General features: G+C 41.2%; 1 protein-coding gene across 5 annotated transcripts in view; it reads right to left on the reverse strand.

The window, feature by feature from the left end:
- The window catches only part of KRCC1 (lysine rich coiled-coil 1), a 43,043-nt gene extending 18,092 nt beyond the window's left edge, over window positions 1–24,951 (reverse strand). For 4 of the 5 annotated variants that reach the window (XR_012158772.1, XR_012158773.1, XM_073342890.1 and 1 more), the window contains exon 1: window positions 24,790–24,951. Coding sequence is in view for 3 of the 5 variants with exons in the window: in XM_073342890.1 (XP_073198991.1) it covers window positions 24,790–24,934 (145 nt within the window). In the remaining 2 variants the exon portion in view is untranslated. Of the gene's footprint in view, window positions 1–17,047; window positions 17,610–24,789 lie in introns of those variants that run through there. The other variant, XM_073342891.2, reaches the window with a different exon arrangement.
- Window positions 24,952–25,682: the final 731 nt, after the last annotated feature.

Here is a 25,682-nt window from a genome sequence, read left to right on the forward strand (position 1 = left end):
GGAAGGAGGTCCTGGGGGGCAGACAGGGAGCAGGGTGGGTTGGATAGGGGGTGGGGTCCGGGGGGGGTGCAGTTAGGGACGGGGTCAGGAGGGGGCAGTCAGGGGACAAGGAGCAGGAGGGGTTGGATGGGTCAGGAGTTCTGAGGGGGGCAGTCAGGGGGCGGGAAGTGGGAGGGGGCCAGGCTGTTTGGGGAGGCACAGCCTTCCCTACCCAGCCCTCCATACAGTTTCGCAACCACGATGTGGCCCTCGGGCCAAAAAGTTTGCCCACCCCTGCTCTGAATGATATTTCCTCTGCTAACACTAGGGAGAACACAGTCATCAGCTTATCAGTGACATCAAAATACCCCTGTTATAAAGGAGTGTTTTTAGACATACTCAAACACTTCTGCTAATCAAGCATGCATTTAATACAAGCAGTACAACCTAGGAATGAACTGACACAGTTGCAATCATCTCACTGAAAAGGGACACCATTTGTGGCTCCTACAGAATGGAAGCCTGAAGCATGGGACTATAAAAACACTTTGCATGTTGCTTTCATATCAGTTTAACAATCCAAAGAAAAGCGTCTACCACAAAGTCTTGATGCACTTGCACAAAGTGGGGATTTGCAGACGCACAAATCTTTATTATTGTATCTATGCATATGTACAGTCCTGACTTGCACATAACTACTGGTTGATCTATAACTGCAATTCATAAGCAGAGACATTTAAAAATGTGGTCCTTACAGTCTTCTGTGTTGGGTTCCCACATTGATTGTGTGACAAATGTTGTTTTTCAGCAAGATGTCCACCGCCAGTCACTGGCTCAAAAATATTATATCCAAATGCAAACTTTATTTTCAAACACTTTTCATGAGTTACATTGGCCAGATGCTTAATTCTAATCATGTTTTTCATTTCTCTAGCACTATCCATCCAATAACTGTAAAACAATCGGAGATTCATGATGTATTTAGTCTCATCCCTGTCAAATGGAGAGAGTAAAATGACTTGCTCTGAGCCACACAAGAAGTCCATCTCAGAGCTGGGAAGAGAGCCAAGATTTCATGATTCTCAGCTCTGTGCTTTAGTACAAGCCTACCTAAGTTTCCAAAAGTTACGAACTTTCTACAAAACTGGATCAGTTTGCTTAAAGGAAGGCCCCTTATCCTGCATAATTAGCAAGAGCACTGAACAGCAAGGGGATGTCTACACTAGGGAAATATACATGAAGGAGATCTCTTTTTTAAAAAAAATGAATTGGAATGTAAGTGAATACATGTGATAATATTACCATGGGAAAATGTTTGTAATATTTCTTTGTTTTGAACAGGGAAACTCGGACAATCTTTCCTGTACCACTCAAGAACATTAATTGTAAATATGGTCTCCTGACCGTAGATCCACATTGCACAGCTTTCTTAGCAGAGGAAAAAGTATGTGCGGTCAGACATTTCTATAGCACACCTAAGAATCCTGACATGGAATGTGAAAGCAAAAAGAAGTTATAGCGTTAGCAGCAGGGAATATGGATCTGGTGGTTTCAAGGAACTGAGCTGAAACAACTAACTGGATGCCATAAAGTTATGTTTTATCATTGTATGCCTACAAAAAACAGACACCGATTTGATATTTGGTTTTATAAGGAATAGCAGGTCTCCTGAACTTCCAGTCCAACAAGAAGTTGCACTATTAATAGGCAGTCACTTCTTAAAGATATGTGTTTAAATTCTCAGTCAGTGCAAGGGATTGGGACACAAATCTTCCACAACTTTTAGTGGAAAATTTGTCTAAATCCCCCAGGCTGCTTTGAAAATCTTAACCATAGTACTTAAACTATGCATCACCTGAACCGAACAGATGCTGGTGTACAGTGGGCATTTTTTATTTCTTGTCAATGCAATTCGGGGTGGGGTCTGTGTAAAAGTAGAATTTTGTTACCATAGCTTTTCTTATTCTAGAGTCTCATTTTTTCCTATCATTTCAAAGCATACCGACTACATAACAAGGTCTGACTGTGAGCCATCATTAGTATAGTAAGAACACCTAAAAAGACTAGCCAAAATTTTCAAAAAATGGATGCTGAAGTTCCCATATCCACATTCGAGAATAAATGGCCTGTTTTTCCAAGAGCGCTGAGTGCCCAGCAGCTTCAATTGACTTCAGTGGGATAAAAAAGTCAAAAGGACTTCTGCTTGAGTTCCTAACTTCAATCCAGAGTTTATGAGCAATTCAACGATCTTGTAAAAGTCTTTATCAGTATATCAAACTCAATGTATCTGTTAGATTTTTATGGTATGCCTACAGTCATGGTATCTAAGTGCTGCACAAAATTAATGGACATTATTACATGACACTAACATGGATTTTTTCTCTCCATTCCTCTGGGAGCATAAGATGACAGCCACCCTTATCATAAAGATTGGAGATCAGTGAGGTATGATTTTTTTATGTGCAAAAGACTATCGGAGTCATGTTTCAAGAAACTAGAGTTTGAACTATTGGTATTTTTCCATTTATAATTTCTATGGCTCTGCTTATTCCTAGATTGTCCTTTCCAGCTAAACACAGAAACGAGTGTATGATTTTTAAGCTTCTCAGTCCTAAAAATAATCACACGGAAGACAGGTTTACACCTAAACTTTAGGTTGACCTAGCTACGTCATTCAGGGGTATGAAAAATTCATACCCGTGTAATATAGTTAAGTCAGCCTAAGCCATGGTGTAGACACAGCTAGGCTGACAGAAAAATTCTTCCATCAGCTTAGCTACTTTCTCTCACAAGGGTGGATTATCTACAGCGATGGAAAGACGATAGCTGTGTTGCTGTAGCGTAGACATAACCTAAGGGTCACCTGAGAAAAGTAACTGCATATCAGGTACACTGTATGCTTCCCACTTCTTGTGCTGGCAAACAGCTAACACCTGCTGGCTGGCTACTCTGGGTCAAGCAACTTTAATTTTACATTATAAGCACTCTGAGGAACAGCAGATGAACATTTCCCTCTGGTGATTGCCAAGAACTGTTGCACTATAAATGGCATTCTTAAACACATGTACTTTTTATTTATCAGAGAAGGAATGGAGTGCTGCAAATCAAAGTCAGCATTTAGACAGGTCCATTTGCAGCCCTTATCTCACAGATAACAACAAAAATTAAAGGTGGAGGAGGGCTATTAATTGACCTAGTTCATTCCCCTTTAAGAGCGGCTTGGGAGGGGTCTACACAATTTACTGATGCTTCTTGCTAGTCACCCCACCACTCAGCTGTATGCACACAACAAGCAATGATGTGCTATTATGATGTGTTGTTAATTTCACTTTGCTATTAAAATGCTGCAAAGAGAAACTGACTAAACCTACTCAGTTTTTCTCTGTAGCAGTGTCAAACCGTGTCAAACTTCCAAAAGGACACAGACTAGACTAGTCAGCTTCCCCTCTTCATTAAACTCGGATATTGTTTCAAGAAAAAAATGACTAGGACATAGGAATTGCTATACTAGATCAGAATAGTGGTCGATCTAGTCTGGTACCCTGTTTCTGACAGTGGCCAAACCAGATACCTCAGAGGAAGGTGCAAGAAACATTGTAATGGCCAATTACGAAATAACCTACCATAGAAGATTTTTTCTAGCTCTAGTCACTTGTTTATCCCTGAAGCCCGAGGGTTTGTGTGTTTCAGGACAAAAAAAATCCCATAAACTAATGAAGATCAGGAAGCTTTCTATACGGGTAGGTTATACCACAACTGCTCATTGCAGAGTTTCTTGCATCTTCCTCTAATGCAGCTAGTACCAGCCATTGTCAGAAATAAATACTGGATTAGAGAAACCACTGGTCTGATCTGGCATTGTAATTCCTGTTTTCTCTTAGACCATTTATAATCCTTTTCTGAATCCTGCTATGCTCTTGTCCTCAATGACATCTCGTGGTAATGACTTCCTCTGGTTAACTGCCTTGAATTAAAAAAGAAAAAATCTTACTAGTTTTAAATGTTGCCTTTCATTTTCAATGAGTGTTCCCCTGTTCTTTTATTATACAAAAGGATAAATAGTAGGACATGATTCACCTAGACAATACCATTTTTTATTTTCTATACCTCTATCATGTTACATCTTAGATCCCTCCTTTCTTAGTAGTTCCTATCTTTCCAATCTCTCCGTAGAAGCTTCCATACTTTTGATCTATTTTGTCTTTGCTCTCCAGACATCTCCTCCCTCTCCTATTTTAACTCTATCTTTTCTCTAATAGGGTAATCAGAATCCAGGTGAGAATACATTGAGGAAGTGGTATAATGTTCTCTGCATTATTTTCTATTCTGTTATTTGCACATATTAACATTTGTAGTATTGCCAACCCCGAGTCCAAAAAAGAGTTGAGCTCAAAGAGACTGATATAAATATTATTTTTTTTAAAAAAAATAATTAATTCAGGATTGTTGTTTTTTGGAGCCTTTAGGGTTCACATTCTTCACACCATGACGGCTAGAAACTCCCCCCCCCCCCGGAAGTTGAGATTTTCAACTAATAACGTGACAAGGAACCAAGGCTTTTGGAGAGACACTTAGTATGATGAGTGACAATCATAAGAACTGGCAACATTTGTTACTCTTTACTCTTTTGACTGCTGCTGCACAGTGAGCAGAGATTTATACTGAGTTGCCCACAGTGACAAAGAGGTCTTGTTTTTGACTAGTCATAGTTAATTTAGAAACCAGCCATGTACATAGGTAGTTCAAATGATGCTTTCCCATGCGCATGACCTTGCATTTATCAAATTCCCATGATCAGCATTTTGCATTCTGTTACAAAAAGAAACTGAATAGCACTAGTCATCATCATCCCTCTACAAGCTTCTGATATGTGAAGCATGGCAAAAAGGCAGGAATTTAAAAACAAAACAAGAGGAAAGGGGGATATATAGCATGCAAAGTTGCAAGTAATATTTTTAATGGGATTTTTTTTAATATTATCTATATGGTAAATCTGGGTGAGTAGGTTTGCAAATCAGGCTGGCAAATTGTCATGCTCATGTTGCCAGAGAGCTGAATAGTTTGATTGTTTAGTAGAATTAGGCCAACAACTTTTTTTTTTTTTAACCTAGTTGCCTAAAGTTTGGCTCCTAAATAAGCTTTGTCTGGAGAGGAAAGGTTAAGTTTAGGTCCAACTTAGCTGGTATGAGCTTGCTAAGTCTGACAAACTCAACTGCCCCCCCCCCTTTATACACACTGTAGATACACAGAAACACTTTTAGCTTAGTAACCTGACCTGCTGAAATTGAGTTGAAGGCATTAACATGTGTCTGCATTAGGAAATGTGATAGCTAAGCCCAACATAACCGTACCCACTTTTCCTAACCTAGGCAAGGCCTTAAGTGGCCTGATTTTCAAAGGTACTGAGCACCTGCAGCTTCTACTGAAGCCAGTCAGAGCTGTAGATGCTCATCACGTCTGGAAAAACACTGAGCCGTTTCCTGGCGCTTGACTTTAGGAACTTAAATCTGAATGTTTTGGCTTTAGGCATGTGAAATATATCTTACCTTTGTGTCAACACAGATTTTAAAGCAAAATATTTACCCAGTAATACACCCCATTATCCAGTGTGTAACATGATCACGCAATAGAAACATACAGACCAAAATTCAGGCATGGATGCAGCTCCTATTGAAATCTAATCCAGCCAGTACATCACGAAGGCTCTTCAGGGTGGCCTATGCAATCTGAGTCCAGTTCTTTGTGGGCAAGTGTGCACATCACAAAGCCAATGCACTGTCATTCGTTTTGGCATTCCCAGCAGAAATGGCAAGAACTAGAGAATGAATTTACCCTCATCTCCTTTCAGCAATCCCTCAAGAAGGCTACTGACGCACTGTGGCAGCAGAATGGGGAACCATGCCTTGCCACTGCCTATGATGAACCTGAGAGTACACAGAGGACTTCTGTCTCAAAGACAGCACCTTTTATGACAACTAAATATACTTTAAAAAACCCAAACTGCCCACCTTTGAATCCAACAGCACCGTTAAGGAGAAACATTACAGAGATACTGAATTCAAAGTGGCAGCCTTGCATGATTGCCATTTTGAACTCAGTATTTTGTCCATAACTACAAAAACTTTGTGAAGCATTCCAGGGCATGGGCTCAGATCGCTCTGAACTAACATTTTGTCATTTAAAGAAGATTCACCCCCACAAAATAGACAAATGATTTTTTCCTACAAAGCGATTGGTCCTCATTTATTGCACATTTATATTGATAATGAGAACATCCAGATTTACATTAGATAGGATGAAAAAAAAGTGTAGGAGTGATATAAATCCTCCTGCTTTCGGGCACAAGTCAATCAGTAGGTGACTGGGGTTACAAAGAAACTTCCCTCTGGATAGGTTATTCTATAATGGTCCATTATAAAGTTTCTTACACATTTCTCTGAAGCACTCGCCATTGTTAGAAGCAGGACAGTTGGCCTGATCTGGCACAGCACTTCCTATCTGCTCTGTTACTGACTTGTCATGTGACCTTGGATAGGTCATTTAAGTTTCTGCCTCGGTTTCACCATCTGTAAAATGGAGATTGTAATGTTTACTCATCTATCCCTCAAACAGGGGCTGTGAGACTCAGTGTTTTGTAAAGTCCACTTAGATGCTCACAAAGGAAGTGCTATAGAAGTGGAAATATTAATGATCAGAAATATTGGGAGTAAGGAACAAAATAAAGAAGGGTAAGTTTCTCCCAATCATCATCTTCCTATCCCAGGGTGATATCCTGACCCTGCTGAAATCAGTGGGAGTTTTGCCATTGACTTCAATGGAGCTAGAATTTCACTCCATGTGTTTATATGTGATATTTAATGAGTAGATTTGGAGATTCTCATGGTCATTAACCAATTTATCCTCAGTACCCTTGGGAAATACAGACCATTGATTTTGTTCTGATCTTAGTGATATTGTGCAGTAGTCTTAGGAGACAAAGCAATAATTCTTGCCTGTGATTTCAGGGCTTACTATATTTGGTCACTACAGAACTCAGCCTATCTCCAATAATGTCCCTTCACAAATGAATCAGAAGTATATCTGTATAACTTCACTGTAACTCCTGAATATGTAGCTGAACAAATATTTCCTGACACTGCAGTTACAGCTGGTAAGATCAGTCACCATTGCCACTAGAAGTCACAGGATCTGGAGTGTCAGGTTAGAATGACAGTATTTAGGGGCTTCAGAAAAGACGTTTAGATGAGCCTCTTTGGCTAATGCCTGAGAAAAAGTTTTGACTGCCTCAATATATGTGCCCACACGAAGGCAGAGTTAACAATCCAGTGTGTGATTTGTATTACAGCAATCCTAGTGACAGCAACCAAGATTACAGCCTCTTTGTGCAGGGTACTGTACAAACAAAAGAAATAGTTCTTTCTCCTGTTTAAAACACACCTCACGGTGTACAGCACAATGGAAGGGGCATGAAGACAAAGGTGACCGTTACAGAACACAAGATTGCATAAGGTAACTGTGGGTCTACATTCCCACCGGCAGCGAGATTCAGAGTCTGGGTCAATGGACTTGGGCTTGTGCTACAGGGCTAAAAATAGCATTGTAGACATTTGGGCTTGTACTGGAGCCCAGGCTCTGAGACCACCCACTTTGCTGGGTTTCAGAGCCCAGAGCAGTAGGGGGAAGGAAGCCTTCCCTGCTCTTAGCCATGCCATACCTGTTCTGTTGATATAGAATACTTCAATTGGGCAGTAATTACAGAATCCACTCGTTTTGCTGGAAGCGGTGGCTGGTGGGAGAAAGGAGGGAATAATTGAGAGTTTTGATTCTCTTGCTTTATGCAAATAGATTTAGATAGATTGCCCAAACCTATCTAGTGACTGCTTTTGCTGTTATGCATTTGAATTCATCATAAGGAGATCTAAAGCATTAGATGGGTGCTCACTCGTATTATTTTATATATCAAAATGAATATAGCTGTGTCAAAAGAATTGAAATTCACATGCAGGAAGAAAAAATATCCAAGTATTGGTTCAATTATGTAAAGACTAATTGTTGGATATTTGTGCATTTCAGCAGAACAGCGGAAACTAATCAAATGTTATAAATTCAAACCCCAAGTCCTCCAAATAAGTTATTACAGAGGGTTGGGGCCCTAAAGCAGAGAGAAGAGCTGAATCTAGAGATGGATTCAGAAGAGGCAGAGCAGTGAGAAAGCTGTTCCAGAAGGTGGAAATAGCAGGGGAAAAGCACGCAACCCCCCCACCCCAAAGAGTAGGGACAGCGAAGTCAAGCAATCCAGGAGCACAGGATCGAGCCAGCTTGTTACAATTCATTATTACTGAAAGTCTGCTCTGTATTTCCCTGTTATTGTTGAATAATCCGCAGAACAGATACATTAATAAAGCCCTTTAAAAATGGGCCCAGCAGAGAAACAGAACCATAGGAGAAGGGAAGGAACAGAACAGCTGTCCTCCAACAGTGACCACTTGGCAATGGGCCCCAGAGAACTGGCTAACTGCACATTCCTCCATAGTTTCCAGGTGCTACATCACATTAAAGGCAACTAAGTTACACATAATATTTTTGTAACACTACTTATGCATATAATTAATTGCTGTACTTGCCACAGCGATGATGTGCAATTGCAAATGTGAGAGGATGTGGTTTAGGTGACAGGGAATGGGAGCGTTCATGTTCCTAAAGCCTATTAAGATGTGACTGTGCTCCACGCTATGAAAAAGTATTAGAACTCCTGAATGAGGACAATTTAATCACATCCTGAACCTCAGCACTACTTGATTGATCACTGCCTTTGGCATCATGCCCTGCATGCCATTTATGTACAGCAACATTCCTGAGCACACACATTGCTGTGCTTCTAATGTAGATGTAACTATAGACATTGCCTATTCACCAGAAATATTTACTGCCTTTTTACACCCTTATTATTGAAGTTTACCAGGCATCCATGTGAATCAGGTTTCAATTCAGGTCATTGTATTTGGCCACAACACCCACAGACAATAACAACACCTTTCCCTCTTATGACCAGTTATGGGAAAAGACTTGCACCGATAGTGTAATAATGGTAGATATGAACATCTTAATGCTAAGCGCAAGAAAGTGCTCTTAAAAGGCTGACACGCCACAGTGGTGCTGTGATGATTCCAGAGAAACACAGTGCTGCCATGGCTCAATTAATATATAGTCCCAGGCTCAGAATTTTGGCATGCAAGACAGTTATTTATTACTCTGAAAAATGCAACTCTGCATTAATAAGGAGAACCCATTGAGCCAAACCCTGCTGTGCTTCCTAAGACAAAGCTTGCAGTGAAGCGAGTTTAACTGGACCTTACTGGGGCCAGCTGTAAAAGTATGCTGCTTTGAAGCATATATTCTATGGGCAGTTCACATTTTGAAAACTTTTAAGCACTTGTGATAGATACCAAAGAGGCAGCTCAGGAAAGCAGAGTCCTCTATTGATCAGCAGAAGATACACAGACACTATAATTTCCCTATACAGTCCTGCCATTCTATGTTAGAGGGTCCACCATTAGGAACGTGGGCTGTGAGTCACTACTAGGTCTCTTTAGTGCGTGACTTCTCTCTGCTGAGAATGCTAACAAACAGTGTCTGTTACAATGTAAACTCCTGGTACTGAGACCAGAGTAATTGTGGACCATAAACAACTCATTTCACACAGGCCTCTGAACAGTCCTCAACTGAAGAGATTTTTGTCCATTCTGACCATATTTTGAACTATGATCTGGAGGTGAAATGCTCCAGATTTCATTACCAATCACACCATCCAAATTACTACAGTGACTACTACCTGTATTAATAATGGATTACTGAATGTGTGTATAAACATCAGTATATGTTAGTGGATAGTGTTTAAATAGAAATTTTAGTGTGTTAATGCTGTTCTGCACATTAGTGACAACAGGATAAAAGCAAGACATTTCATACCTGAGTGTGATATACTATACAATACATATGCAAAAGAGGACACAACAGGGTAAATTAAACCAGAACTCAGTTGTATTTAAAAAGGAGAAACAATTGTCTTGTGGTTAAACCACAGAACTTTCATCAGAACAACTTGGTTCTAGTCTAAGCTCCACAATACGCTTGTTACCTTGGAAAAAGAAAAGGAGGACTTGTGGCACCTTAGAGACTAACAAATTTATCTGAGCATCCGATGAAGAGAGCTGTAGCTCACAAAAGCTTATGCTCAAATAAATTTGTTAGTTTCTAAGGTGCCACAAATCCTCCTTTTCTTTTTGTGGATACAGACTAACACAGCTGCTACTCTGAAACTTGTTACCTTGGGTGAATCACCTTTATCTGGGCAAAGCTTTTCAAATGCAACTAATTTTATCTAAATTCATACTATATTTAGGTGCCTCACTTTAAGCTTAAAAATGTGTTTCCTCATCTGTACTATGTGGAAAATAGTTACCTACCTCATGAGGGTGAGATCAGACTAATTCATATTAATTTGAAAGATTTCTTTGAGATCTTCAACCAGATGAATGCTAAGAGAAAAAAATTAACCTAGTTTTCAGAGTGAATGTAACTCAAATTCCTTGCATTATTCTTCTCAGTCCAAATCTTAACATTCTCACTGATTAAATGCCTTCATTGTCTTAAAAACCAATGAGTAAGTGTTTTGAAGATCAGAAGTGTTCTGTAATCTCTTCCAAATTCAAATATACATACCAGTTGTTGCACACTAGCACTGCTTGACTACTCAAGAATGTCAATACATAAGTGAAAGAACTGAAAGCTCCATTTCTTCCAGCCTAAGAACTCATGAGATGAAACTCAGCTGGTTTAGAGACCTACACATAAAGATGCCTATTTGACTTCCCTGATGGTTGTGAGAAGATGGACACTTCTCTGCTAGGAAATGGACTAAAACCAAACTTTTCAGAAAGATCAGAGAGCATCCACATAAGCCCTTATATATTTTATACTTTTAAAAAACAGCTTTTTTTTTTAAATTACAGATGATTTTTTAAAAATGTGCTGGATGTGCTATTGGCAATGAAGTGTCTCATGTACAAATGATGACCACACTGGCAGATTTATTGGCATGAAATACAGCAGATTGTAGCCATCCTCATCTTTAATATGGGCTGTGGCGACTACAAGTTCCATCATGCAATGCTCTAGTTTGACACAAGCAAAGGCCACTTGGATCAACAAGGAGTATCATAGAATATCAGGGCTGGAAGGGATCTCAGGAGGTCATCTAGTCCAACCCCCTGCTCAAAGCAGGACCAATCCCCAACTAAACCATGCCAGCCAGGGCTTTGTCAAGCCTGACCTTAAAAACTTCTAAGGAAGGAGATTCCACCACCTCTCTAGGTAACGCATTCCAGTGCTTCACCACCCTCCTAGTGAAAAAGTTTTTCCTAATATCCAACCTAAACCTCCCCCACTGCAACTTGAGACCATTACTCCTTGTTCTGTCATCTGCTACCACTGAGAACAGTCTAGATCCATCCTCTTTGGAACCCTCTTTCAAGTAGTTGAAAGCAGCTATCAAATCCCCCCTCACTCTTCTCTTCCGCAGACTAAACAATCCCAGTTCCCTCATCCTCTCCTCATAAGTCATGTGTTCCAGTCCCCCAATCATTTTTGTTGCCCTCTGCTGGACACTTTCCAATTTTTCCACATCCTTCTTGTAGTGTGGGGCCCAAAATTGGACACAGTAGTCCAGATGAGCCCTCACCAATGTCGAATAGAGGGGGAATGAACACATCTCTCGATCTGCTGGCAATGCCCCTATTTATACAGCCCAAAATGCCGTTAGCCTTGTTGGCAACAAGGGCACACTCTTGACTCATATCCAGCTTCCCGTCCACTATAACCTCTCGGTCCTTTTCTGCAGGACTGCTGCCCAGCCATTTGATCCCTAGTGTGTAGCAGTGCATGGGATTCTTCTGTTCTAAGTGCAGGACTCTGCACTTGTCCTTGTTGAATCTCATCAGTATCCTATGCTGGAACTTTTAAACTCAGTGGGCCACATCTCTAAAACAGGAAAATATGTCCAGCACTTGTCATATGCTTAGCAAGGACATTTGCTTATTTAGTACATCCCTTAGAATCAATTAAAATAATCTGAGTTTTCGCTAGCAAAGAGATATTCCCAGGACAGAAGGTACAAAGTCAATATAGTTTTTACTTGATGCACAGTTAGGGATAATTGATAATGAATGGCAGTTGAGGTAAAATTAAGCAAATTTACAAGGCTGGAGTTTGCAAAGAAAAGAAGTGAGCAATGTGGAAAAAAATAAAAACACACACTCTTCTTCTTAATACCACTTCCCAAGAACTGTAATCTTGAAAGAATATCAAGATACATTCTCTTTGTATCTATTGAACAAAACACCACCCCCTAATTCAGTGCTCTTCTGCTCTCTGGTGCAGAACCTGTCTGTATTACCTTGGAGTCTACTGTTTCCCTTTATTTGCATTTATGGTCTTCTCTCTCTGAGTTAGGCTCAGAAGGTAAGTCTAATAATCTGAACCCAGGACTGGGACACAAAGTATTCACATTCTAAACTTGCTCTGAGCCAAATCTTATGCTTTGATAATCATTACAGAGCTGTTGAAAATTTATTAACTTAATTACTAAAGCATTTTGGAAGCTTTTTGAAGATTCCTTTTACAGCAAAAACAGGCTTCTTAAACTCTTTACCTATGCTTACATCAGTGATTGTTCTCTGATCCTTAAAGGTGACTGCACATCCATATCTCAGATGAGCTTAGATTTAAAAAATATGACTATATGAAAGCTCTACTATATTTATTGCTATCTTATCCTTATGCTTTACCATATTAAAGACCCAGCATAAATGTAATTAATTTATATGCCAAAATTCTAAGCATTGTTCTTTATTAAAAGACATTCACTATGAAAGTCTTTAAATAACCATTCATTTCCTAATGTTTATTTTATCTTTATAGAAAGCCCATTCCACAGCAAGCAACGATCTATTATTCACCACTTGAATCTATTATCCTTAGTTTGCGGTAGTATAATTATTAACCACAGCTAAGTGTGGTATCACAAACAAATCATCATGTGAGAAACAAATTCAGATGAAAAAGAGAGACCCAATTGTACCTGAACAGATACATACTCATATAAACCAATCATTCTTGGGAGCAGTAGCTCTTGTACATACACCAGCAGCACTGTGCCCAAAGCGATCAATGAGGTACACTAGTTAATGGCAGACGGTCAGCCAGCAAACAACACTTTTTGGGGGAAACTCCATAAGAAGTGTCTTCATTTTGAAAAATGATCAGTTAAAAAAAGAAGAAATTTTCTATCTGATTGTAATACCAAGTACAAATATCACCGGTGCCTCTTTATAAGGCCATAATCGACACATTTTTATCATTTAAATTTGTTTTTACTTTTCCACTGTCTGAAAATAGCATTCTTAAGTTTTAAAATAAACGTCTTTGTCCAACTAAGCAAATATCCTGTTATGACTGCTTGAAATAACCATTTAATTTACTTCCTTGTTCTATTTTTATTCACGTTCTTAAACTGCACCCAGTAGATTCAACATGAGCAGTGCAGGAGTCCTGTACGTTAACTGCTCAACAGCCAAAACTGGCAATACAAAGCAGCTTTGGTGTAGAACCTAGTGAATTATAACAATTTAAAGGCAGCTTAAGCCACTTGACTGTAGCTCTTTGAGAGCATTTAGAAACAGCGCAGAAGACTCTAAAGGTTAATATGAAGTGGATTAAAAAGTAATCTGACAACTACTAGTGATGAGACGTCGTGGAATCATAATGGAGAACATCAATTAGTACCAGAATGGAGACACTCAATGAGGGTGGGAATGCAACATCCAAAAGAAGAGGAATTCACACTAATGTACTCATAGACTCAGCATTTATATACTGCTTTTCATCTACAGAACTCCCAATGCTTTTTGATTTAGCTTTATCACCACCCCTATCATACAGGGAGGGTAAGAGGTGAGGAGATGTTAAGGCCCACATTTTCATGAGCAGAGTAATTTTAGGTGCCTCCATTTTCCATTGTCCAAATTTAGACATTTCAGAAAACAATGGAAGCTGGAGGTCCTCACCATCTTCTAAAATCAGGACCAGGGAAGCTTAAATTGGGCACTTCCCCCCAAAAAAAACAAATGGACAGTTTTGAAAGTTTGGGCCCAGTTGAGTAGTCTATTGCTGCACACTAAGTCTGCAGCAGAATTAAGAGACAAGGATTCAATTCCTGACACTCTGTTCTTAGCTACCCCACTGTAGGAGCATGCTTTGCTACATTTGTTTTAGCCTTGTAACTATTTGTCTGTTCCTCCTTTGGCACAGTGCTTTGATACAGCAATTAAAGCACTTTATGAAATATTACTGCACTAATTTATTTTTGCTACATGCTAAAAGTTCTCAGACATTTTCTCTTAACTTTGTCCTTACAAAAGTGTAGGGACAGATACTGTAGGTTAAAATTTAGAGAAAACTTTTGGTGATCCCCATGAAAGTTCTGATTGTGTCATTTAATAAGCATCTTCAAGATGATTTTAAAATTTCTCTTTGCACACAGTCTATTTCCACTCCCTTCAGGCTATGTCTACACTACTGCGGTAAGCTGACCTACGCTACACAACTCCAGCTATGTGAATAACATAGCGGGAGTCGTCTTACCTTAGGTCAAGTTACCACAGAGTCTACACTGTGGGGGGGTCGAAGGGAGAAAAATCTCCCATCGACTTACCTTATTCTTCTCGTCAAGGGTAGAATACAGGGGTCAATTTGGCAGGTCTTTACTAGACCCGCTAAATCGACCGCCAGTGGATCGATCTGAGCATTGATCCCCGCGGTAGTGTAGACCTGCCCTCAGTCTTCAACCTCTAAGAAGTGTAAGATTAAAGGTGGTAGGAGAGTATGTTGTTAAAACATTAGAAAAGTGACATTGTAGACATGCTATAGTTTTATGCAGATGCTTTTTGATCAGAGGGTCAAGGAAAAGGCCCACCTTGATTATCACTACAAAAGGTTTTTTTTCAGTCCTGCTGGCAATAGCTCACCTTACCTGATCCCTCTCGTTACAGTGTGTATGGTAACACCCATTGTTTCATGTTCTCTGTGTATTATAAAATCCCCCTACTGTTATTTTCTACTGCATGCATCTGATGAAGTGAGCTGTAGCTCACGAAAGCTTATGCTCAAATAAATTGGTTAGTCTCTAAGGTGCCACAAGTACTCCTTTTCTTTTTAAGGAAAAGGAAGTGTGCTCAACCTCACTATTTCTAACAACTCTTCTTCCCCGATTCTCAAGGATAACTTGCAAGAGTACAGAAATCTAGAAGAGTGCAAAGAAAAATCCTGGGCCAAATACAGCCCTTGGGCAGGACGGGGCAATGGGGTTTCAGTTTGAAGGCACCAATAAAACACGATACCATCAAATTCTTCCCTCAAATACCACAGAGACAGGTATAGCATTAAAAGTCAGGAACACAACATTAACATATATACACATTGACTTCAACAAATATATAGAGCAGATGTTGACCCCAAAAGTGATTTTCTTATTTCACAAGCATTTTTAAAGGATTTTCTGTTTGCAGCCTCATAGTAACTGCAAGAACGAAAGGCAGAGGTGCTATTGTAGAAAATACCGGAAAACAAACTCTTTGGCAAGCAGTCTCTTTCTTGCTAATTGTTTTTGGGGAGGCAGAAGGGAAAGCAATCACAGCCATACATAAAAACACATTCACTAGAAGTGCTAGAAAAATCAAATTATGTTTTCTTAACACCTTTCATTCCAAACTACAGGCATACAACACTACAGAAATACCGCCACCGCTGGGATGCAATGGAGCAGCCAAACATACACACAAGCCACAGCACAGCTGGTTAAAAGGGAACTCTTAAAGGCACATCAGGACAAATGCCCTATTCATGTGAAAAATGCCAAAGGTTTATTTTATTTATTTGTAAACCATGGAGAGCAGAGAGGACCTCAATTTTTAAGGTCTCATTCTGGTGACCAATTTGAAAGATGGCTGCAAGCTCAAGTGTGGAGTCAAAGAGAAAACTGTGTACCTCACAGACAAGACAAATCAGAACTAGACAGATGTGGGCTTCAGCAGCTGGCTGATGAAAGGATGTGCCCCCATGAGGAAAAATCTGTAACTGTTAATATATTTCAGTTTTCTTAAATAATGTAGTCAGTGGAAGTTTTTTATAATCTCTTGGGTTTTGACAAAGTGGAATGTTACAACTGTACTTTGTTGCTTGGAAAAGCATAGTATAAAACTGAAATGGCTATACTTGAAATTTCAGTAAGTTGTCTTCATTTTCGAAGCTATGAGATAATTCGGCTGAGAGTTTCAACAGACCTCAGCACTGGCCTGTCTGCTTCCACTGAAGTCAATGGTAAAGATTCAGTTGACTTCAATAGGAGCAGAATTAGGCCAATGCAGAGTGCTTCTGAAAAATCCCCCCCATTCTATATTTTCAAAGTGAACCACAGAGAAATCTTTTGTGGTAGTTGTGTAGATAGGATGCTGCACAAAATTAGGCCCAATCCTGCAAACACTTTTGCACGTGCTTAACTTGACTCCTAGGCATAGTTTCGTTGACTTTAATGGGACTATATGTACAAGTTAAGTATAAGCATTTGCAGGTTAAGGGCCTAAAATCCGCTATATACTGATAAAACAAGAGTTCAGTGGGGATTGTTAGAATTGGTGCCAGCCAAGCTAGATGATAACATGGTTTGGTCTTGACTGCACAAACCCTGTTATAACTCGTGGCTGAAGGTGGGCCTAAGACCTGTTCACTTAATATACAGAGCAGTGAAAAGGTATTATACTTGACTTAACATATAAAAGGACAGGCTTTTGGCAAGACTTGTCCTAGACAGGGTGTGCATCAATAAGCCTCTTCTCCTCCATACCCACCTTTGAAATGTTTGTAAGTGATGTACAACTTAGACACAAAAAGTTCAATATTGGATTTTAAAGAAAATTAAGATGAAAGCCCACAAAATGAAGTAGTCTACTCTTACCCATAAAGTTATTCTGATTGACGCTGCAGTTTCCATTTCTCTTCCTCTATTTTCCTTAGTCTCATCATTTCAATCCATGTTCTTTTGTTTCCATTTCTCTAGCTCTTGTGCACACTGTTCCAAGTCACAGTGAGCTCTGCTCATTATATTCTATCAAACCAATGACATCTTGATCAGTGCATTACAGCTGAAGCAAATTGAAATGAACAAGATTTTTTTTTTTTTTTGAAGTTGGCACAGCAATGAAATTTCTAGGTCTTGTCAGCTTCTAGCCACTTCCACTGTAACACACTGCTCAGGATCACAGGAATCATACAAAGTCTCTTGGACATCTGCCTAGCAAGTAGTTATGCAGTTTCTGGTAAATGGGACATATAGCATGGTTCATCCCAGCAAAAATTAACTTCTTAAAGGAACAATGAACTCTAAATGTTATATCCTAGCATTGCACATGAGGCTGCCCAAAACAGGTTTAAAGAATCAACAGCACAGATCAGTGTTTAAAAAATTGCAGGATAATAGACCATGTTACTTCTCTTGCTGAAAGTGTCACTTTATTTTCTTTGGATGGCAGAACCATTTTGCTTTGTGGTTCTCATATCCTAAGAAGGTATGACAATACTAGAAAAACAAACATGGAGTATCTCCTGTTCATATCAAACATTTAACAAAGATGAAAGTCAATGTGCATGTTGTTAGATAGTTTTCTGCTCTTCTGGCATGTAAGAATTCCTGTAAGATGATTGATATTGTATTCACTAGCATTATACTCAGTGCTCCTTGAAGACTGGCTTGTAAAACACTGCGTAATAGCTCTCATTTTATGCCCATTACATGTTTTGGTGGAAGGAGGGGAGATGAATTGTTCCGAGAAAAGACATTAATATACTGATGTAAGTCACACATTCTCCTCTGTACAGGGGTCATGGTTGTGATCTCAGAAAAGGTAAGCTGTTTAGAGTTCATTATGTTTTGTTTAATTAGCAACTAAAAGTATGGTCTGGAACCTTAAAATGCCATGAAAGACCTCAGGCTTAGGCTGTGCAAGGACAGATGCCAGAATAGGTCCCCAAAGCTAACAACTGCTGTTAATTTAAAAATAAATAAATAAAATACACATGAAGAACCCTTTTCCTATACAAATAAATTGTGTCATCACAAGTGACACTCATACATACAGTTGTATACATTTACTTTGACATAGCTATTAATTAGGGCTGTCGATTAATCACAGTTAACTCATGCAATTAACTCAAAAAAATTGTGATTAAAAAAATTAATCACGATTAATCTCAGTTTTAATTGCACTGATAAGCAATAGAATACCAATTGAAATTTATTAAATATTTTGGATTTTTCTACATTTTCATATATAATGTATTGTGTTGTAATTGAAATCAAAGCGTATATTATTTTTTATTCTAAATATTTGCACTGTGAAAACAAAAAATTAGTATTTTTCAATTCACCTCACACAAGTACTGTAGTGCAATCTCTTTGTCGTGAAAGTGCAATTTAGAAATGTAGATTTTTGTTACATAACTGCACTCAAAAAAACCAATACAGTGTAAAACTTCAGAGCCTACAAGTCCACTCAGTCCTACTTCTTGTTCAGCCAATCGCTAAGAAACAAGTTTGTTTACATTTACAGGCGATAATGCTGCCCTCTTCTTATTTACAATGTCACTAGAAAGTGATAACAGGCATTTGCATGGCACTTTTGTAGCCGGCATTGCAAGGTATTTATGTGCCAGATATGCTAAACATTTGTATGCCCCTTCATGCTTCAGCCACCATTCCAGAGGACATGCTTCCATGTTGATGATGCTTGTTAAAAAAATAATGTGTTTATTAAATTTGTGATTGAACTCCTTGGGGGAGAATTGTATGTGCTCTGCTCTGTTTTACCTGCATTCTGCCATATATTTTATGTTATAGCAGTCTTGGCACATGTTGTTCATTTTAAGAACAATTTCACTGCAGATTTGATAAAACACAAAGAAGGTACCAATGTGAGATTTCTAAAGATAGCTACAGCTTTTGATCCAAGGTTTAAGAATCCTAAGTGTCTTCCAAAATCTGAGAGGGACAAGGTGTGGAGCATGCTTTCAGAAGTCTTAAAAGAGCAACACTCTGATGTGGAAACTACAGAACCCAAACCACCAAAAAAGAAAATTAACCTTATGCTGGTGGTATCTGACTCAGATAATTAAAATGAACATGCGTTGGTCCACATTGCTTTCGATTGTTATTGAGCAGATCCCGTCATCAGCATGGACACATGTCCCCTGGAATGGTGGTTGAAGCATGAAGGGACATATGACTCTTTTAGTGCATGTGGCATGTAAATCTCTTGCGATGCCGGCTACAATGGTGCCATGCGAACACCTGTTCTCACTTTCAGGGGACATTGTAAACAAGAAGCAAGCAGCATTATCTCCTGCAAAAGTAGACAAACTTGTTTGTCTGAGTGATTGGCTGAAGAAGTAGGACAGAGTGGACTTGCAGGCTGTAAAATTTTACACTGTTTTATTTTTGAATGCAGTTTTTTGTATATAATTCTATATTTGTAAGTTCAACTTTCATGGTAAAGAGACTGCACTACAGTACTTGCATTAGGTGAATTGAAATACACTATTTCTTTTGTTTTTTTACAGTGCAAATATTTGTAATCAAAAATATAAAGTGAACACTGTACACTTTGTATTGTGTTAATTAAAATATATTTGAACATGTAGAAAACATCCAAAAATATTGAAATAAATGGTATTCTATTATTGTTTAACTGTATGATTTTTTTCATTGCTTCACAGCTCTACTATTAACATTCGCCCTTCAGGCTAGTTCATGTCCAAACACATAACTAGCAGCCCCTACTATATATGCTGACAAGAACAGATAGTTATGTATGTCATGAATCTAGTTCTTATTGTTACCAGCTAACGGAGATATTTTAATGGTGTGAGAATGTATTGTTTGCAAAATTAACATCTTAAAGGGACATTAGTGAATTGAGGGCCCTTAAACACTCTACTCCCTAGTTCATATGAATGAGTTCTCTTTCACCAGAGAAGTAACCACTAGCAATTTAAAAATACTTCTTATAGTAGCTGGAGCAGGCGGCTATTGCAAATGAGGACTACCTTCAATACACAGTTTCACCCTGAGAGCTTTGGTGTTAATGAGTTTATAAAATGCCAAGTTTCAACTGAAGTTGTGTGGTTACCAAAAAATCTAAAAATGTGAGAAAACAAGACTTTGTACCACTTTTCCCAAACTTACTTCATCTTCAAGAATTTGATGGTTAAAAAAGGCTTAGTGTCAGTTTACCACCCATACTTTAAGCAGTTCTGTTACTCATAAGGAATCATTTTGTCACTATTATTTCTGTTCATCATTGCAGCAGACCTGTACTAATTTGCACTAGCAATGGGGTGATCCATTGTTAATTTAATCACAAATACAAGTTTCAGAAATAACAATAAAACAATTATAGACCACTAACTTAATTCCATTTTAATCTGTAGTACTCAGTGTCCTACCAAGTATTTTGTAGATAAATACATAAATGAATTCTAAGATGGCAGGCTTATTTACTATCTCTGCTACTGAACTTCTGGCAAGATGAGGTAGTAAGTTATGTGTGATTAGCTACATTTTACCACACATGATGCTCTCTACAGGAGACTCTCTCCACGATCATATGATAAGAGGAGGTGAAGATTTTTTTTTTTTTTTTTTTAAACACACTTACTGTTTTCACCCTGAGCCACAACCTCAAGATTAAGTTCAGGACTATTTCACAGGTCTGATGTATAAAATTTGGTTCATGTTTGTTGTTGAGATTTAAAGAAAATTCCAGAAGATTTAGGACAGTGACATGCACTGCTTGACGAACTCTCTACACCTGGCAGGTAGTCTCCCTTCTGTCATTTTTAAGAACTCAAGGTCAAGTAATTTGGATCTCTTTCCATAGCATACCTGTTCTTCAGTGCTGCTTCAAGAAAGGACAGCATCTTTCCACTTACAGCAAAACATATGCAAGTCAGCCTCCTGTTCACATCTTGTTTGTTATTAGTTTCTCCCTTAGGTTTTTAATGCTACTTGCTTTTAGACACTGTCAGGGTGGAAAACATTTTATTTCACAGGGGGAACTGCACTGCCACATTCCTGCCATTTTCTTAATCTTAGTAAGATTTTTTTTTCACCCCCATGTGTGGCAATGGATATCATAGCATGTATGGGAAAATTGTCTACAGGGAGGCAAATGCACAGGGTGCATCAGGATCAGTATGTAGATCTCACTGCAAGACAGATTAGGCATCACCAAAAAGTATATAAAATATAGATATGAGTCTCGAACTGTGAGAATTTGAATGAGTGAGATTTTAAATGTCTCACTGAAACATACAGCAAAATCCAGCCTCACAAAAGGGAGACTTCAAACTCTGGCTTAAAATGCATCACAGAGAAGAGAGTCACCCTTACCCCAATGAATGAGACTTGGCAGACCTGACAGGGTATATATTTACATACACACTAGCTGCACTACAGGTTCGCTATGCTCCAGAGCCAAAAAGCACACCCGTTGCCAAGACTTGCGCACGTGGGAGGGAGGGAGACACCCAGGTTAAAAGGAATGGATTTCAAGGCGGTGTTTGAAATTTCTCTCTCCTGTGACACAGGGTTTTGCTGTGCATGTTTCACTGAGATTTAAAATCTCACGCATTATTTTCTGAAATCTCCCTCATTTAAATTCTCGCAGCCCAAGAGGCCTGGTATACCATTGTTAGGTGTAGTTACTGTCTCCCCACAGGAGAGTCTGAGAGCCCCAGCCCTTCAGCCTCTGCTTAGTAGTTCCAGCTACTACTCCCATGGCTGTCCCCTGTGTCCCCTCTAACACCCATCCCCAACCAGCCTCTTCCTCCCTCCAACCCCTACACCTTCCCTTTAATACTGCCCACCAGCCTCTCCCACTACCGCTCCCAACACCTCCTACCCCCAGCCACCTCTTCCTTCCCACAACACTCCCTACCTTCCCTCTCCCTTTCCACCCCGCCCCTCTCCCACCCCAAAAACTAACAGCAACTTTTTTTTTTTTTTTGGGTACATCAAAAAGTACATCAGAAGCAGGAAGCCTGTCAATCAGTGGGGTCACTGGACAATCAAGGTGCTGAAGGAGCCCTCCAGGAAGACAAGGCTGTTGTGGACAAGACAAGTCAAATGAGTTCTTTGCATGGGTCTTCACTGCAGAGGATGTGAGGGAGATTCCCACACCTGAGCCATTCATTTTAGGTGACAAATCTGATTAATTGTCCCAGATTGAGAGATCAATAGAGTAGGTGTTGGAACAAACTGGTAAATTAAACAGTAATAAGTCACCAGAATCAGATGGGATTCACTCAAGAGTTCTGAAGGAACTCAAATATGAAACTGCAGAACCACTAACTGCAGCACGTAACATTGCTTAAATCAGCCTCTGTATTAGATGACTAATGGATACAAATGTGATGTTGATTTAAAAAAAAAAAAAAGACTGCAGAGGTGATCCTGGCAATTACAGGCCAGTAAGCCTAATTTCAATACCAGGCAAATTGGTTGAAACTACAGTAAAGAACAGAATTATCAGACACACAGATGAACACAATATGTTGGGAAAGAGTCAATACAACTTTTATAAAGGGAAATTATGCCTCTCATAATGGGTGTCAACAAACAAGTGGACAAGGGTTAGCTAGTGCATATAGTATACTTGGACATTAAGAAAACTTTTGACAGGGCTGCTCACAAGATTCTTAAGCAAAATAAATAGTTGTGGGATAAGAGGGAAGCTCCTCTCATGGATCAGTAACTGGTTAAAAGATAGGAAACAAAGGATAACAATAAATAGTCAGTTTTCACAGTGGAGAGAGTAAATAGTGGGGTCCTCCAAGAATCTGTATTGGGACCAGTGCTCTTGAATGTATCCATAAATGATCCAGCAAAAGGGGTAAACAGTGATGTGGCAAACTCTGCACATGATACAAAATTATTCAAGATGGTGAGTCCAAAACAGACTGAAGAGTTACAAAAGGATCTCACTAAACTGGGTGACTGGACAACAAAATGGCAGATGAAAATCAATGTTGATGAATGCAAAGTAATGCACATTAGAAAACATAACCGCAACTATCCTTACAAAATGATGGGTGTAAATTAGCTATTACCACTCACAAAAGAGATCTTGGAGTCACTGTAGATAGTTGTCTGAAAACATCTGTTCAATGTATCATAATGCCACTAAATAAATGCATGCTATGCCCACACCTTGAATACTGCATGCCGTTCTGGTCATCCCATCTCAAAAGAGATATATTAGAATTGGAAGAAGTACAGAGGAGGGCAACAAAAATGATGAGGGGTATGGAACAGCATCCATATGAGAGGCTAAAAAGACTGGGACTGTTCAGCTTAGAAAAGAGACTACTAAAGGGAGGACATGATAGCGGTCTATAAAAATCATGACCGGTGTGGAGAAAGTGAATAGGGAAGTGTTATTTACCCCTTCACATAACACAAGTTAACAGGCAGCCCGTTTAAAACAAATATAAGGAAGTACTTCTTCAGAAAACACACAGCGAACCTGTGGAACTCATCACCACTGCATGTTGTGAAGGCCAGAACTATAACTGGATTAAAAAAAAAAAAAAAAGATTGAGATAAGTTGATGGAAGATGGGTCCACGAATGGGTTTTAGCTAAGATGGTCCGAGGGACACAACCCCATACGCTGGGTGTCCCTAGCCTCCGGGTGGACAATAGGGGACGACAGATCACTGTACACTGCCAGGTTCGGTTCACTCCCTCTGAAGCCTCTGGAACCAGCCGCTGTCAGAAGACAGGAGACGGCCAGAGAGACCATTGGTGGGACCCTGTCCGGCTGTTCTTATGTTCAAGGGGAGGCTGGGGCAGGGGTGTTGATCCCTCCTCCTTTCCCCTGCCCTCTGCCAGCTCCTTCCCTAGCCCAGCACCCCCACCACTTCATTATTACTCCTCTTATTCCTGGTATTAGGCAGGATCCAGGAACGTCAGACCCATAGACTGCCCCAAGTGTAGCCCCCCAGCTCCCCTCCACCCCCTCCCCAGTGAGCCCCCTCCCCGTCTCCTCTTCCCCCTCCCAGTGCAGCCCCCCCCAGGTCCCCTGCAGCCCCCCACTCCCTCTTTCCTCCTCACCCTCTTCCCAGTGAGCCCCCGCCCCGTCTCCTCTTCCCCCTCCCAGTGCAGCCCCCCCCAGGTCCCCTGCAGCCCCCCACTCCCTCTTTCCTCCTCACCCCCTCCCCAATGAGCCCCCTCCCCGTCTCCTCTTCCCCCTCCCAGTGCAGCCCCCCCCAGGTCCCCTGCAGCCCCCCACTCCCTCTTTCCTCCTCACCCCCTCCCCAATGAGCCCCCTCCCCGTCTCTTCTTCCCCCTCCCAGTGCAGCCCCCCCCAGGTCCCCTGCAGCCCCCCACTCCCTCTTTCCTCCTCACCCCCTCCCCAATGAGCCCCCTCCCCGTCTCCTCTTCCCCCTCCCAGCGCAGCCCCCCCGTCAACCCCACACCCCGCCCCCTCTCCCTTTCTCACGTCCGGGCCCCACCACGCCTCAGCCCCGGTCCCGGCTCCCCGTCCCCGCTCTGCCTAGCCCGGCTGCTCCCCGCCAGGCTCCGGCCCCGCCCTGTGGGGAGCGGGGGAGGGGCGCCCGCCCGGCCCCTCACTCACTCACTCACCTTCTCTCTGGACACTGGGCACGGGGCGCGGGGCCCCGTCCCTACCCCCCGCCTCCCCCCCCACGGGGGCCGCCGCCATGGGGGAGCCCGTGGGGCGGGCGCTCCCCTCTAGCTGCGCAGGGATGGCGGCGCCCCGCCCGGCCATCTTACAGCGAGCGCGCCTGCGCCAAGCCCAGAGACCCGCCGGCGGGCGGGGCCTCGAGCTCGCGCGGCTTCCCCGCCAGGCCACCTTAAAAAACGAACCTCCGCCCGCGCCCGGCCCGCTTAACGGGAGCCGGATCCGCCCGCCTCAGCGGAGCCTGGGCCCCTCCAGGGGAGCCTGGGCCGCCTGCACCAGCGCCCCGCCCCCTTAAGGGGGGCCGGGCCGCCTGAACCAGCGCCCCGTCCCCTTCAAAGGGCGAGTCCTCCTTAAATCCTGGAGCACATGGCAGTTACAGGTGCCCTGCCGTAATAGCCCGTCTCCGGCTGCACGCTGGCCCCAGGGCTCTCCATCCAACTTGCCTCTTGATAGATGGGTGCATGCCAGAGCTGCCGTATTGCAAACCCCAAGTGCGCAAATATCATGAGTGCCACCGGCATGCCGGGTTGCACTGCCACTGACTGAAGCGGGCCGTCCGGCTCGTCCGGCAGTGAGGACTCTGGAAGATGAAGGAAATTAAAAATTGCTTCAGATTAAATTATATTTAAGGTGAGGGCTGTACGAGAGATGGGTCTGACCTACGAAATGGAGACCTGTGCTCGGGTCTGGATTTTGAACACTACAAAGGTCAAGGGTTTTGGCTGGGCTCCTGGCAGAGATAGGTGATCAGCCTCAAATGTGGATCTGGATTTGGATTCCTCGCTCCCAGCCTGTCCGCTTTTCCTCTAGGACAGTGGTTGTCAAACTTTTGCGT

This window comes from Lepidochelys kempii, chromosome 4 (assembly GCF_965140285.1).
Source record: "Lepidochelys kempii isolate rLepKem1 chromosome 4, rLepKem1.hap1, whole genome shotgun sequence".
Taxonomy (NCBI): Eukaryota; Metazoa; Chordata; order Testudines; family Cheloniidae; genus Lepidochelys; species Lepidochelys kempii.